Genomic DNA, 17,590 nt, shown 5'->3' on the forward strand with positions numbered 1-17,590 from the left:
GCTGTTTAGACCAGATACGATCGCGGGCCAGTACAAATCAGTGTAAAGATTGGAGGGACGCAAAAATAAATACATACGTTCCCCTTGTTTTACGACAAAAATAAAAATACTTTTATAATGTTTAATTTAGTTTTATTAATTTAAATTCATTTATTTGGTACAACATAAAAATAAAATAATGTAGCTCTATAGCAAATATTTTGTCTTTCATTCGAAGAGCTAAGTAACTTTTGTTCGTTTAGGGTCAGTTTATAGCTCAAGACTAACCCTAGACATGTACGCAATACGCGTCAGTACTCTATTAATTTATATTCTAATGTATGTTTCATTACTTCAATACTATGTATTAGATAAATTATATTATGTTATGTATCTATTGTATCTGAAGGTCTTATTCTACTTTATTTGTGAATTCGATTTCGAATATAGGCGAAATGTAGTATTTTACACTACATTTAATTAAAATGTCTTACAATTTCATGATGTAGTAATCTATCTTTTGCTGTCTTTAACAATGTTCCAATGTTATTTATACCACTCCAGTGGCTTCTGTGTCTGAGCCAGGACAATAACTTTCTGCAATATCAAGTCTTCCTGCTATTTTTCCTTGTAGCAGTAGTTATATAGATGCTCTTTACTGTTTCTTACAATATGGCCTTAATATGCACTTTTTCTGTTCTTTATACTGGTGAAAGGTTCCCGGTTCGTCGAAGTTGTTCGAGATTTATTACTTTGTCTATCCAAGGTATTTTAAGGACTCTGCGATATATTCACATTTCGAAAACTTCTAATTTGTTTATATCACTAGTTTCAATAGTCCATATCTCCATAGTGTGTAGTAAGACAAACACATTTATCAAACTTTCAATTTAATATAATAAATTTTTTTTTATTATATTTAAACAAACAGCAAAGTTGAAATTAACAACAACTAGTCACATTGACTAACAGGAGGTTCTTTCATCTTTAATAAAATTAATAATAAATAATTAATAACTTAATAATAACTTAAATAATAATTAATAAGTTAGCAACCATGACTTTATCAATAAATAATCAAGTCATGGTTGCTAAGTACTTTTCTATACTTGTAACATAGAATGCTGCTCTTGAAGTTTCTATTTAGGCTCTTTTTTCTTTGAAAGGATCCCAGCCTTCATTAAACCAACAGCCTAAGTATTTGAAATACTTAAACCAATCGAATAAAACAGTTTCTTGAAAAAAAAAGATAAAACTTATTATATATTTCAATTATTTATGGTTGTATTTCAAACCCAAAAACCACGCCATAAATAACTGTGGTATACATTTACCATTAGAAAACTTAGGATACAAGAAGATAATCCTCATATCAGATAGCCAGTCAGCCAGTCATTAAAACTTTTGACTTAATCTTGACAAATTCTGCATAGATTTGGCAGTCAGTCAATGTCTTTCACAACTTGAGAGTTAAGAATCAAGTGATAGATACCTGCACACAGCGGTTTTAATGGCAATGAAGTGGCGGACGTATGTGCTATGAAAACTTTCTCATATGAACCAGAGCCAATTTTTTGGAATCAGCAATAATCAGTTTATAAGTCTAATTAAATCAGACTTCATCGATATATCTAACCACAAGTTGTGTATCTGGAAACGTTCTTCCCGTAATAAATTCTTCTTCCCGAACTACTCAGAGAAGAAGAGCATATATCTTCTAAATTTGATCAAATCAAAAAATGCGTGATAAATGTGTCACTGCTTTCTATATATGGAAAAGGTGCGGTTAGTATTTCCGACAACCGAGAACATGTCTTACATACAAACTATGTATGCTCTTATACAATTATAGGAGAAGAAGTCCCACAAAGAATTAATCCACAAATCAGAGTAGTTAAACATCGATCTGAAAAAAATTAATACTTTTCTAGATACAGCTAAAGTAAAAGAATCCTTTAATAATTACGGAAAGGTCAGATTATAATAGTTCGAGCCCATCAAATCGTTATAAATAGATAAATATTTTTACCTATTCTTTACTCTTTTATCCTCAATTTCTCACCTTCTCTTATTTATCCCCGAAAAATACTCGAGAAGAGTAGTACAGAGTAAAAATATTTATCTATTCATTCAACATTAGCACTCGATGAAATGAAACCCAAAACATACTAATCCACCCGATAAAGTCAGACAATAGAAGTTAACAACAAAAGAAGTCAGCAAAAGTTATGGTTGTGATTCCTCTAAAGACTAGACTAGACTAGATGGTAACTGCTGAATGGTATACTAAAATGAGCTAACTACTAGTTTTCGAATTTTCGAAGATTATTTTGCTGGCTTACATTGCTGAAAAACAAACAACTTCATTGCGCTCTCATGGGTTGAAAAAATGCATCCAGTATCATTCCGCCGGACATGGAGACGTATGATTGTTGATTGTATAAAAAATGTATAAAAATAATATTAAAACAAATAAAAAATTACAAAGATTTAAGTTATGAAATTAAAATTTTAATAATTTTTTGCCTTCTAAACGAACTTTTGTTAGCTCCCTCGTATATAGTAATTACCATTAGAGATGATGTGCAAATATTTTTCTTTTTTTTTTATTTAACTTTAACTCAATAGTGTCTGAGACTACTTGGGTAATCCACTGTAATAAGAGTACCGTTAAATTATGATAATATTATATCCAACAAGATTTGCCTACTTTTGAGTAAATTATAAATAAATACTCGTTAGTTACTGAAACTTTTTAAGAATAAAAATTAATTCTTAATTTTTAATACCATATTTGAAAGTAACTAGTTAAGCAACATACTTAAATCGTTGTATAAAAAATTAACTTTTATATAAAATTTTGTTAGTATTATCTAAACTTTAATAACATTTCAAATATTCACTACTCTTACTTACTGATTTCTTTGTTGTGTGCTATAACTTACTCTATCGGTAAATAGTATCATTAAAAAATTGTCCATAATTTGCTTATAATGTTAATCTCTTTTGTATTCAAATTGGTTTCAAAACCGTGAGTTCTTATAACGGAACACGATAATGAACTAATAAGCCTAATAATAAAGCCGTAAATAATATAGCAAGGCAAGCACTGCGATGGAACCCACAAGATAATCGGCGACCCGGCGCACCAGCTAGAACATGACGGAGAACAATTGAAAAAGAATTAAAAGATGCCAGATTTATTTGGAATGATGTCACAAAAACAGCTCTTAATAGAAGACAATTTAAATCGATGATGGAGGCTATATAGTTCAGAAGGAGTTCAGGAAATTAGTGGTAGTAGTAGTGATAGTAAGCCTAATTGGATCCCTTGAATCGCCAGTGTAGCCTACTTTATACGAATCTGTTTTGTGCTCAAGTTTTCCTATCCATCATTTGTATCGTACTTTACGTCTATGGTTTATTAATCCCACATACTTCAATTTTATACAAGCGATTGTAACTAAAAATTGCTTTAAATGGCAATAAAAATAATTTCTGATACTTCCACATTAAAACAGAGTTATAATTAACAAATACGTAACAAATGTATTCTACGATTTAACCTGTTATGTTATCTGTATTATACTTCAAGACTGTCCGATCCAACTACCTGTAGCCAATCATCTAAATAAACGACAAAACAGAGCACACATCACCTCTCTGCACAGAGTTCCAAAAAAACCATACATATTCTATTTGAGTTACAGCCATAACACCGAAGACTGGGCCTTGAGATAAGTTTATTAATTAATATATATGATTCAATTAATTAAAATAATATAAAAAGAATTTTTGTTGTTGTAGTTCACTATTTCACTATCACTATTCACTATCGAAACTATTCCCATGAATTCACAAAACAGGATTCAAAAAACAAAATTTAATAGAAATTATGTTTGATCATTAATCTAGTTGTCTAAATTTATTTTTAAATACGATTTTACTTTCTTACCATCTTTTTGTATATATTTCTAATGTACACTATTATTCTAAGATATAATGGTACGGTGATTTAAACTGATCACAAACAAATAAATAAATCCAAATAAATAAATCAAATAAATAAATGTTTTTTGAAACAAGCAATTGGATAATATATTAAGTAAAACGCAACCAATCAAACTATAGAAAAAACATATATACACCTTGTGTTATATTCTTATAAAAAAGATAACCTAATCATTATTTTATCATAGGTTACAGCACCACTACACAATGTCTTAATGTCAGATCCTTTTCTCAAACTTTATTCCAGCACCAACCACAAGGTATGAACTTACGCCTACAGTTTACTTCTCGAAGTCCACTCGTCAATTTTGACGACTAAGTGCCGTTCACCAATCCCCAAAGCGACTACAATAAATCCCCGCGTACTACTACAACAACAACAACATGCAAAAATTTCTTAAAGTTCGCCTATGAAATTTTTTAAGGTTCAACAAGTACAGATTAAGTTGTTGACCGATTCCTCAAATTCTTCTAAACTATACTGTTTATATATTACACAATTTACTTTTCTTAAATTTCTATATTTCTTGTGAATATATAAAAAAAATATAATTTAAAATGTTTACATATTAATTTGTCTATAAAGAAATTTAAATTCCATTTTAGAGTTGTTATTGCAAGGTTTTACTTAGAACGTAATTATTTTTTTAACAATAATGAGCTCAAAATCTAACAAGTAATTATATGGAAATTTAATTAAACAGACATAAATATTAACAAAACACCACTTGAATTGAATTTGCTATTGTAATGATTTATTATAATAAAAAATTGGTATTTTATGTTTATGCACGACCATTCATTGGCTATTTAAAAAATAATGAAACATCTATCGAATACATATTTTGTTATAAAAGTGGATAATAAAACGTGTTAACTCGATGTTGCTAATATTTGATTTTCGATAAATCGATTACAGAGACTCACGATTTTGAAACTAATATATGTACGGTTGGCGAATCTATAACATATTGTAAACCTAAGTAAAATTACACAAAACTTTAGCTTTATAAAATAGCTAAAAATATTTACACACTCATTTCCCTCCGAAGCCACCCATTAGATTTCCTAAACCACCTAGACCACCAGCTGCACCTTGCTGTAATTGACGCATCATATTTTGTAGACCACCAACTCCACCCATTTGCTGCAACATACGTGGATCGATCATTTTGGCCATTTGTTGATTTAATTTTGCCATTTGTGTGGGATTAACATTTTTGGTCATATCACCTTGTTTAAAGAGTCCTTTCACGCCGCCCATTTTCTTAACAACTGTCGCGAATTTTGTGTAATGGGAAATCAATTCTTTTACTTCTCGCTCAATTACACCAGATCCTTGCGCTACACGCACTATTCTTGTGGGTTGTTTACTGAAAAGTTTTGCACCATCCCTGTTATCCAATTCACTGTCTGCCATACTGTCCATTATAGTCATCATACGTTTGATACGCGCCATCGACTCTTGTTCACCGCCTTTTGTCATAAAATCTTGTGAGAAACCAGGAATCATGCCCATTATTTGTGAAAATGGTCCCATTTTCATTATATTTTGAAATTGTTCATACATATCTCGTATTGTGAATTGACCATGTTTAATTTTCTCCAACAGCTCTTCATTACCATCCAGTTTTAATTCGTTAACCTAATATAAAAATAGAATAGATTTGCATAAAATGAAAATATACTTGTCTAACTTACTTTATCAATAAGTCCTTCAATGTCACCCATACCAAGCAGTTTACTGACAAAAGGTTTTGTTTTGAAAGGTTCCAAGTCGTCTATATGTTCACCAGTACCAATAAAAATGATAGGAGAGTTTGTAGCTGCTACAGCAGATAAAGCACCACCACCTTTAGCATGTCCATCCAATTTTGTTATAATCACGGAACCAATATCAACTTTATCTTTAAAGGCTTTTGCTTGAGACTCGCAAGCCTGTCCAATTGTAGCATCCATTACGAATATAATATTGTCGGGACTAACAGCATTAGCGACAGCCAACATTTCCTCGAATAAAGATTCTTCCTGTTTGTGTCGTCCAGAAGTATCAACAATAATCATTTCGAATCCTTCACGTTTGAACATATCTACACCTTCTTGTGCAATGACAACTGGATCGATTTCAGTATAACTACCATAAAATGGTATACGGGCTTTAGTCGCATTCTGTTTGATTTGATCATAGGCACCTGCACGGAATGTATCAGCACAGACAAGGCACGATTTCCAATTGCGTTTCTGGTAGTGATAGGCTAGCTTGGTACATGTGGTTGTTTTTCCTGACCCTTGCAAACCAACAAACATAATAACATTTGGTCGGCCCTTAACAGGTTGATAAGGTTTAACACCTGGATCTACCAATTTAATTAATTCCTTGAACACAGCAGACTGAATCATACGACGCTTGTTAAGACCACCAGCCATTTCATCAAAATCTATAACCGCACGCACATTCTCTCGCAACTGTTTTACCAAACGAATATTTACATCAGCTTCCAGCAGAGCTGCGCATATCTCCTTCAGCATAGCATTGAGTGCGTCTTCGTTTATTACAGTCGCCTTACTTAGTGACTGAAGTGCAGTCGTTATTTTCCGTCCCAAGTCCGCTAAAACCATTTTGAATTAATTCCACCCTTACGACCTCAACTTTAAAAAATATATATTGTTTTCGTTAAATAAAAACAACTATTATCAGTCAGTCGGAGCTACTTTTACTTTTGCTGACACGTATTGTGCACTTTATTCTAAAATGTCATATTTCGACAATGTGTGGAAAGTGTTCGGAAAGCACAGATGTGGAAGTGGGCAAAATTATTAATTTTCAAACATATTTCATAAATTTGTTTGTTATCGGAACGACTTTTTAAAATTGCTTAAAATTTTGATATTACGCCAAAAAATTATAATTATAAAAAAAAATATAAATTATAATTAAGTAAAATAAGACATATATGTTGCTGTAGTGAAGCCTTAGCAACATATTAATTTTATTTTAAATTTTGACACATTAAAAATTTTTCAAGAGATGGAATTGCTTTCTAGTTATCTAATAGCACATTCACACTGTCTCATTAAGGCAGGTTTACTTATTATAGCCACTAATCAGGATGACTTACCACACAAATTGCTTTCACATAAATGAGCTCATAAATGATCATTTAAGACGAAAAATATCGAATGCAACCCTTTAAAATAAATTTCCCAAAGGGGAAATTACCAAAATTTGAAATATGTGTCATATGTTTTATATGCAAAATTTAAACAAACAATAGCTGAGCTGTAAAAAAAGATAAATAGTATTAGTATTATAAATAGTACTTAAATAGTAAGTATTTAATAAAATCTTTGTTTTTATTAATTGCATATACAATTGATGTATGAAATGTATGTAAATGATTTAATATCAATTATATATTTCATTTTTTTTGTGTGCTTTATTAACAGTATTTTTTCCTTTTAAAGTTGTAAAAAAACAGCATTAAGTTTGGCTGAAACAAATTAGCATCACTTTTGAAATATGTTAAATACTTATTTTTGACATATCTTCTTTGTTGTGTTGTGTACAGTATGAAATATAAAAATTGTAAACACTCAAAATTCATTAATTGAAATGAAACAAAATAAATAATAGAAGGGCAATGATAAACATTTTTTTATCTTATTGTTATCTTATTCATATAATGCAATTTGTTATTATTTCTGCCATATGATTTTAACAGATGACTGAATGAATGAATATCCACAATAAATTGATTTTTGAATTTAGCTGCACTGAAACTTAAGTTTTAAAATTTTTTGCAAGTAAAATCTAACTCTGAAGATTTTAAGAGCATTGTTGTTACTTCACATGTTTTCTTTCGTAAATTTTAATAATTTTTTTGCTACTCTAAAAGAAAAAATTACGGCTTTTATTAAGTGAAGTTTATAAAAGTTCTATCAGCTGCATAAATGAGCTTATTATAATATAAACGTTCACTCATTATAATATAATATTTACATATTATAATATGAAGAAGCATGTGCCCAAATGAAATAGTGTGAATGTATTATAAAGTGGATAAACTTAATAAAATTTTGGGATCGAATCCAGTTACATATTATTTTTTAAATGCATCTGGAAATAAAAATTAGTATGTGTGAGTGAAAAAAGGGAAGCGTTTGCAGGAATCTTGCCAATATAAACGCAAAATATATCAAAACGATCAAAAATTAATACATTTGTGTTAAAAAACACAATCTGTGGATTTACTATGTATTTTTTGAGAGTTTTTATGTTAGCAAAATGGATGAGTTCTTCGCTAAGCAACTACTAGAAATGTTCAAAGTAGAAGTATTAATTCAAATATTTAAATTTGTTTTTAAAAATAAAATATTTAATTAAAAAATGTATTAAAAATAATAAACTATCGCAATTAACAAATTTATGCTATTGACTCGATACTCGAATACTCACGAAATCTATAGCCAGGTGTGACTACAAACACGACAGCTAAAATTATAAACAAAACTCTCGTGTGAATTTAGTATTAAATTGTATTAAAAACATGTGATTATCTTGATGTTAGGAAAATTATCTTTTTTATAAAATAACAAGACGTAAATTAAACATATGCTGCCTTGGATAACGGTTTTCCTTTGCATATATCGCTGAAACATAACTGTTAACTCGTCCTAATTAAGTTTTAAAAAAATTATTTTTTCTAAGCATCTTTCATAACCTGTTAGAATCCCGTACGATATATAGATGTATTTTAAAATCGTGAATATCAAATTTATGTACAAAAATGCAACTCTGAATCAGCTCATTGATATCAGCTGTTTTTGACATTACGCATATGTAAATTGTTTTGAGCCGGTGATACAAAATTGGGTAAAATTGGTTACATTTGATTTGCGATGCATTCGTCGGCTAAAAAATTGCACAGAGTACTTTCATCAAGTGAAATTCGAAAAGCTTTTGTTGATTATTTTATGTTAAATCATGATCACAAATTTGTACGGTCGAGTCCCGTGGTACCATTTTGCGATCCAACTGTAGCTTTTGTTAATGCAGGAATGAATCAGGTGATTAATGTTTAATAATACTAATCATCATAAATAATTTAATAAAACATTTGTATTATTAAATTGTATAGTTCAAATCTGTATTTTTGGGCAAAACTGAACCGCCCTACAAACGTGTTACAAATTCCCAAAAGTGCGTACGAGTTGGTGGAAAACATAATGATCTTTCTATTGTCGGTCAGGATAGCTATCATCACACATTTTTCGAAATGTTAGGAAATTGGTCTTTTGGTGATTACTTTAAGGTACAAAAAAAAAACATATTTACTAATTGACATAATATTAATATTATATAAAACTAAATTTTGCTAGCGCGAAGCATGTGCTATGGCACTTGATTTACTACGAGGTCCCTATAACATCGATCCTAATCGCCTTTATGTTACTTATTTCGCTGGTGATAAGGTGCTTGGATTACCTGCGGACTTAGAGTGTTTCGAAATATGGCGTAGTCTTGGGTTAGTATTTGTGAGAGTTTGGAAAGCATTTTTAAAAATAAATACTTATGTATTTAAAAAAGCTTCCCCTCTGAACGTATATTACCATTCGGAAGTAAAGACAATTTCTGGGAAATGGGAGAAACTGGTCCATGTGGTCCATGCACCGAAATACACATAGATCATCAACCTGAACTTATAAATTCTTCAAATGATCGCGCCAAGTTGGTTAATACTGATCGACCGGATGTAACAGAACTGTGGAATTTAGTTTTTATACAATATAATAGGTAAGAAATATAGGTATATAATATATCACTCAGTAATTGCCGCGGCTAACTATTAAAAAACAATGTATATTTACGAAATTCGAATTTCTTTTAACTTAGACTCTCTCAATAGCAACACAATTCTATTCAATACAATTCTATTCTTGATTTTTTTATGCCTTTGCTATAGAAATTGCACACGAAATCTGTTTAACACTGTAGATGAGGAAGTAATTTCAAGTCTGAATTATAAAATGCGGTCATTGTTAGTAACAATTGTGAAAATAGACTTAAATATTTGCCAAGTACGGCAATTTTCTTTCTAAAGAAACTTTCTAAGAAACACAAGAAACCCAATTTAATATTGGTTGAATAGGATTTTCCTTTTTTTTCCTTTTCCATTTTTAAGATAATCCGTTAATAAAAAAAAATTGGGACATATTAAAATATTAAGCCCATAACCTTACCGATGTAACGTTGGTCTCCTTACATTTGAGTTCTGTTGACATTATTTTGTAATGCCTAGTAAATCCCATGTCATAAAATTTTTACATTATTGTTAAAAGACTATGTTTTTGTATGCTGTGCATTTACAAAAGAAAAAATATTGATTTTTTATCAATTCGTCTTGGCAATTACTGAGTGTTAATTGTGTATTGTGTCAACTAGTCTTTTCTTCAAGGAATAAAGATGGTAGCATCACACAGTTGCCAGCGCATCATGTAGATACTGGAATGGGTTTTGAGAGGCTAACAGCTATTCTGCAAAACAAAATGTCGAATTATGACACCGATCTTTTCACACCTATTTTTAATCAAATACAAAAGGTAAAATGAAATCTAACGCTTCGAATTAAAATTGCACTAACCTAATTTTAAGAAAAATAAAATTATAAATTGGAACCATTTAAAATTAAAATATTAATAGCCAAGCAAAGAAGCAAGTCTGTAAATTTCGTGTTGTAATAATTAACTCGAAAATCGTATCATCCCATGGAGAGACTATGTGCCTCTGTATATCTCTTGGCTTTCATGTTGGCAAATATTTTCTGGACTGTAATTAGACCACTCTTACATAGTTTGCTTATTGGCAAATAATTTTATTTTTTTGTTTTATTTTTGTTGGCTTATATTTTTTCTATTTTAGAATATTAAAACATAGAATATATTTTACTATATATTCGAAACTATATCTACAATTATATTTTAAAATATAGATTGAATATTTACGCTTAATTTTGGAAAACAAAAATTAGTAGTATTTTTTTTGTTTTACGTCTACAATCATATATATATGAAGTATAGAAATAAATTTAAATTATTGTTCATTCAAGGTATCAAAAGCACCAGATTATAGCGGTATATTTCCTTCTAATACAGATGAAGCAATTTTGGATACTGGTTACAGAATTTTAGCCGACCATACCAGAATGATTACTGCATGTCTCTCCGATGGCATGTTACCTGATCAGAAGTATTATCACTAGTATTAAATATATTCGCAGTAAAATAATTTATTTAATTTCAGTCAAAAACTACGTCGTGTATTGCGTAAGGCATTTACAATTTCTGAACAAACATTTGCAAATGAAAATTTAGTGGCTCAATTGGTGCCAATAGTTGTAGAAACTTTGGGATCAGCATACCCTGAAATGTATATTAAACAACATGCGGTACTGGAACTAATTGAACATGAACGTGAAGTATATAAAATTCTACGTGAAACTTCCTCAAAAGCATTTATTGAAGCGTTAACAGAATTTCCAAATTTAGAAGATATAGATTTAATGGAATGTCCTGGTTTTGTACCAGCCTATCGTGACTTACAGTCGCAAAAACCACATTTTATAAATAATACACTACCAGGAAAATTTCTTTTTAAATTACGCGATACCTATGGTTTAACTGAAGAAAATTTTCATAAATTAGCTGAATTGGAAAACATGTCTTGCGATCTTAAAGGCTATAAAGAAGAATTATGTAATGCAAAATATAAAACTAAATGCGCTATGACAAAAGTTGAAGACAATAAAAATTTATCTAAGCAATGGAAATGCATTGATGAAGTCCTGAATAGTTACACCGCACAATTACCGACCACAAATAATAGTTTAAAATATAATTACTCATATGACGCTTCCTCAAGTAAATATAACATAAACGCAGCTATAGCACAAATACAAGGCCTAACACATAACGATAGTATTGCGAATGAACTAAATATGACTAATGTAGACACAAATGATGATGTTATCTGCATAATAACTGATCGAAGTAATTTTTATTATGAATCTGGTGGTCAGCAATCTGATCGTGGTAAAGTCCTTATAAAATTAGATGATGGAAAATGCTCCGAATTGAATATTGTTGATGTGAAATTTATTAATAATTGTGTGGTGCATGTTTGTAGGCTAGAACCAACGGCTGAAAAAAATTTTTCACTTTGTGTTGGAGAAAATGTGGAACTGATTGTAGACGCAAAACATCGAAAATCAAACATCTGCCATCATACAGGTATAAAACACAATTTCTATACTAATGACGCCAGAGAGCAAAATAGTTTTTAGCTAAAATTACTAACAGGTGGCGGTTCACATGTTACTAAAACCAATTTCCAACTAAAATAATATGAAATAAATATTTTATACCATGTTTTCACTGTCTAATTTAGGCTCATTGAGCTCACTAATGTGGATAATTTACATTGCAAAGAACTTTAATATAAATGAGGTCATTATAAATAAATGAACTGATTTAAGACGAAAAATGTCAAATGCAACCCTTAAAATCAAATTACCCACATGGTAAATTACCAAAATTTAAAATATTTATCATATGTTTTATATGTTAAATGTAAAAAAAAACAAGCTATTTCAGACGCTTAATTCAGCTTACGCCAATGGCATCTTAAATTCATTGAAACTAGTTTTAGCTGCGGAAATATGATACAATTTGTTTTTTACATTATTGTTTTAGTCTTCTCTGAACACATTTGGTCGGTTCAGTGTGGCCAAGCCAATTACTTGATTACTAGTATGCTCGGGCAACAAAATGCTCAAAGCTTTAAACAGATTAGATATTATTGGAAATACTTGTATAAATATCTCAAATTAGTGATATAAAATTATTGATCATTTATTGAATATTTTTTAGCTATTTTGATTATTTCCAAATACCCATCATCAGTGGTCTTGGAATTATTTCTTGTATTTAATTATTCATAAATAATTTTTTGAAACTGCTAGTACCAGGGGTTGAACTCGTACTCTGCCAAATTTAAAGCTCAATTTAATTAAATTAATATATACTTTTTAATTAAATTAAATAAATTATTTTTAGCAACGCATTTACTAAACGGTGCTGTACGTGCACTATTTAATAAAGTTATCTATCAAGTATCAAGTGTGGTAACTGCTGATAACTGTAAACTCGAATTAGGTATTATTGGGAAAAAAATTACTAAAGACGATGTGGAAGACATAGAGGATATGATCGGGTAGGTATAACACTAACAACTATTGAGTACATTTATATTAATTTTTATAATACTTATAGACGTGTTATATGCGCATCAGTGCCAGTTGAAACTAAATTAATTAACGTTGCCGATGTATTACAAGAAAATGATATAACCATGGTACCAGGTGAAATCTATCCAGAAACTGGATTACGTTTGGTGACTGTGAATTGTAGTGAATTTAAAATGCAATCAAAAGAATTATGTTGTGGGACTCATGTCACAAATACTCAGGAGGTTGAATATTTTTGTGTCACAAATTTAAAACAAACGAATCGTGCACGTTTTGCCTTTACAGCAGTTGCGGGCAATGTTGCTGAAAATGTAACTATCTTTTTATTAACTGAAAATATAAACTTATTAAAATTTTTCATCTTTAGGTTCTGAAAACGGCAGCTTTGCTTAAACATCGCGTCGACGTGTTGGAAGAAGAATTTAAGACTGATAAAATGACAAATGCAACGGAAATCGAACTACAAAAAATACGCAACAATATACTACATACAGATATGATGCTTCCTTATAGTTTTAAGTTAGATACTTTGACACGTTTAAATGAGATCATAAAAAAAATTAAAGAAACTACACGCACAACTCTAAAGTAAGTTAAAATGAAAGTATTAAATTGTTAACTTAAATAATATATTAAAATAAATAATTATAAAAAGTAGTATAACAAATAAAAAAAAACTCATATAATATTAATTGTCTTCTGAATATTTATAGAGAATTTGTAGAAGTGGAGATGAAGAATCTTATACAGGAGAAACCTATTGAAACACATCCTTATATTTTGCATTACATACATAGTTCAGCGTTAATGGAAGCAGTGCCACTGCAAAAAGCAACTAAAATATGCAATGATCGTCCCGTTTTAGTCATAAGTATGTGCGATAATATACTCAGGGCACGTTGTTGTGTGCCAAAGGTAAAATATCATTATATTCTATTAAAATATACAACTCTATTAAACATTATATTTTTAGAAATATATTAACAAAAATTTTAATGCCGAGAATTGGTTAAAAGAATTTGCCACTGAATTTTCGTCCCATGTGATGACTCCCAAAGGACAAAATGCAGCACAAGTTTCTAATATGAAAGGAAAAAAGGTCTCTACACAGTTTGAAGAACAATTAGAAATCGCAATGGCAAAAGCGAATAAATTTGCTAAAAACTACATATTATCTAATAACTAAATGCCACTCAAAAATGTACTCTCAAATGTAAATTGTTTATATAAATTATTTTAAAATTAATATAATTGTAAATAAGTAAGTTTTGAAACCAAAAATGAACACAATATTTTTTTATCTAATCGCTAATTTCTATGCAATTTTCTTCAGCTGTGTTGACATAACTGTGATCCATTACTTTTTCAAATTCATCCATATCAAGTGATTGTTGACAATCAAAGAAATAAGATCTATTGTTTTCTCTGTTTTCGTTTTCCATAATATCAATATCTAATGGCTTCATTTTATTTATTGTGTCTGTGTTGTTGAATTTGGAACAATTTTCCATTGAGATGTTATCAAAATTATCATTTAATGCTATTAAATTCTTTAGTTTATTGGTTCCTTTATTTACTAAAATATCGAAGCTATCGTCCATAGTCTGCAATTTTGGCATTTTTGTATTTTTCTGTAGAGTATTTGAAATGGTTATGCGACGTTTATGAACTAATATGTCTAAATCATCGATATCTAAACTTTGTTCTTTCAAAACTAAGCTAATATTTTTTGTAATTGGTTCATAAAATAAACAACGTCCACCGTGGGTTTTGATATCCTGTTGAATATTTTTGTGTACAATACCATTTACTATATCCGACATATCGAAGACTTCGTTATCAGAATCACTGTCCAAATCAGAGGGTAGTAGTTTATTAAGTGGTGTTGAACATTTTAGTGCATTATTATTATGACACTTTATAGGAGTGCATTTTATCGAAGTATCTAGCTTTTTAAAGAACTTATTTATTAATTGTAGTCCTTTTGGTTGTGGTGCCTTTTTAGGTTTGATTTTCATTGCAATATCATTTGTAGCATTAACTAAATCCTGTAAGTTTTCTAGTGAACCTAAAGGATTTTCTGCAGTTGCTATTTGCTTTACTCTTTTAACTTTTTTGGGCACTTTTGCTGGTTTTTCTTTAGATTTGTTAAATGCTTCAACCATTTTCACATATGCAATATTCAACATACTTAAAGGTTCTATCGTAGTCCACAATTCGTCAATACCTTTAGAATGATCTTTAACAAACTCTTCTAACTGATCATTCGGTATTAGTCCTGTAAAAATATTTCGAGCATCTGTCCAAATTACTTCTAAGCTTGGTACTCCTTTAACCATACGTTTTTTTACAATTTCCTTGAGTTCAACATAATTAATTGCGTCTGTTCCCCGCAGCCGATTCGCATTTTGTACCTGCCAGCGCGTTAATATTGGGAAAAACTTTTGAAAACAATAAATTTCTGGCCACTGTAACAAATGACCAATTTTTTTAATAAATTTTACAATATTTGGCTGCTTCCAAGACAAATTAAGTGTTGGTATTTCATTCGGTTCTGACAAGAATTCATTTATGATTTCCTCGTTTGGAAAATCAGCATCGTTTAAAGCTTTTTTTCTCATCGCTAGCTCCGCTTTAATTGATAAACGTTCTTCTCTGTTATAATAAAGAAAATTTACAATATTTACATTTGAAATAAAAAATTGAAAAACTCACTTCCACAAGCTTTCATCACAGCCACGTTTTGTTCGGCACACACCACACCCATTCTTCGTGTGACTTTGTGTGCGACCCATGTGACCACAATTGACGCATATGCTCTTATCATCTACGCGCATTTCCAGCGCAGTATATTTACTATTATCGCGACGCCAACAACGTAACCTGTAGCAATCGTTTAATTATACTACTAAGCTTAGATTTCAAATTCTATTATATACCTTTCTAGTATTTCTGTTTCCTTATATTTATTAAAAAGTTTTAATACACCATCACGTCCTATGCCACCAATGCCATCAGGACAATAGTCGCAACCGCAAAGTAGCGCCATTGCAATAACCTTGTGCTGACCAAAATCTAATATAAAATATTTTTTATTTTTTTTAACTTTTGCTATACGATTATATTATGTTCTAATTTCTTACCAAGTTGTTTGCCAATTTCATGTATATCGTATATATCAACAGCACCTCCTTGTGCTGCTTGAGCACCTTGTGTGGAAACAGAAAAATTTCTGAATACACGAATAGCGCCATAAGCAAAACAATCAGAATCTTGACTTATAACACCATCTACTAACTAAGTATATAATATTATCTGAATGAGTATGTTTCCATATATTTACTTACTCCCACTTTATTTAAAAAAGCACAATACGCTTCTGCTTCTCCCGGACCTTGAACACACTGAACTCCCATAGCATTCAATAAGGATTCGCATTGTTTCAAAACGTGATTAAACCGTGTGCGTCCCTTGTCCTTTTGGGAGTTTGTTGACTGTGTTGAATCTGTTTTTTGACTAAGATTATCTTTGTCTTTAGGTCTTACTCCTCTAAATTGTATTTCATTGCGTTTTTCAATTACTTGACTCTTGAGTTTCGGTGCTGTACCTTCTAACACAAATACCGGTGTAACATCCTCCCAAATTAGATAGCAAGTGCGAAAAAATAAATTTCTAAATTGAATTTAATATTATTTCTTAATATTTTATTTTTTAAATTATTATTACTTTAAATGATGGCGCGGATGCACAAAATAGTCCACAACATTAAGACTTTCACATACCCAACCAGCTAAGTCAATTGCCACAGTTTTCCCGCGCAGCTCCGAAATTGGTTTACGGCTTGCGTGAGGTGTGAAAACTGACCATAAATCCTTTACGCCCATAATTCGAATTATCACAAAATAAACATTTTTTTATGGAAAATTCAAACACTCTTCATCATATATTGTATTTTAAACTTGCGTGAAAATGCCCGCGTATATGCGTTTATGCGTATTTCTTAGTTTTATTTTTTTCATTCATGTCAGATTTTGACAGATCGTTGAGGTTACTAAAAAATTATGGGAGGGAGATATGGAATTTATTTATATAAATTTATTTCATAATTACAATTATTTAGAATTTATATAGAGAATTTATTTATATAAATTTATTTCATACAATTTGTATTTAATTAAATATAAATCAACATGAAGGATTTTGGGTCTGTTATATATACAAAGATCGTGATATTTATGGAGTTCTTGGTATAATATTTATAAGTTGACATGGATTTTAATAAAGGATAATTTGAGAAA

The 17,590-nt window shown here is 30.1% G+C and overlaps 3 protein-coding genes across 3 annotated transcripts; 1 reads left to right on the plus strand and 2 right to left on the minus strand.

Moving 5' to 3' along the window:
- Positions 1-4,628: 4,628 nt before the first annotated feature.
- Positions 4,629-6,865, minus strand: LOC119668354 (signal recognition particle 54 kDa protein). Its single transcript, XM_038077829.1, has 2 exons — positions 5,692-6,865; positions 4,629-5,635 (listed from the first exon to the last, which is right to left on the minus strand). The coding sequence occupies exons 1-2, from the start codon at positions 6,607-6,609 to the stop codon at positions 5,027-5,029; spliced, it is 1,527 nt and encodes a 508-aa protein (XP_037933757.1). The 5' UTR covers positions 6,610-6,865; the 3' UTR covers positions 4,629-5,026.
- A 1,965-nt stretch (positions 6,866-8,830) lies between these two features.
- Positions 8,831-14,568, plus strand: LOC119669887 (alanine--tRNA ligase, mitochondrial). Its single transcript, XM_038079936.1, has 12 exons — positions 8,831-9,057; positions 9,129-9,302; positions 9,370-9,515; positions 9,578-9,784; positions 10,446-10,590; positions 11,097-11,236; positions 11,291-12,276; positions 13,102-13,258; positions 13,318-13,603; positions 13,660-13,880; positions 14,006-14,207; positions 14,266-14,568. The coding sequence occupies exons 1-12, from the start codon at positions 8,890-8,892 to the stop codon at positions 14,476-14,478; spliced, it is 3,045 nt and encodes a 1,014-aa protein (XP_037935864.1). The 5' UTR covers positions 8,831-8,889; the 3' UTR covers positions 14,479-14,568.
- On the minus strand, positions 14,560-17,330 carry LOC119669896 (flap endonuclease GEN). Its single transcript, XM_038079947.1, has 6 exons — positions 17,019-17,330; positions 16,640-16,964; positions 16,436-16,589; positions 16,232-16,367; positions 16,008-16,175; positions 14,560-15,947 (listed from the first exon to the last, which is right to left on the minus strand). The coding sequence occupies exons 1-6, from the start codon at positions 17,174-17,176 to the stop codon at positions 14,594-14,596; spliced, it is 2,295 nt and encodes a 764-aa protein (XP_037935875.1). The 5' UTR covers positions 17,177-17,330; the 3' UTR covers positions 14,560-14,593.
- Between the last annotated feature and the right edge of the window lie 260 nt (positions 17,331-17,590).

This window comes from Teleopsis dalmanni, chromosome 1, assembly GCF_002237135.1.
Source record: "Teleopsis dalmanni isolate 2A chromosome 1, ASM223713v2, whole genome shotgun sequence".
In the NCBI taxonomy this organism is placed as follows: domain Eukaryota; kingdom Metazoa; phylum Arthropoda; class Insecta; order Diptera; family Diopsidae; genus Teleopsis; species Teleopsis dalmanni.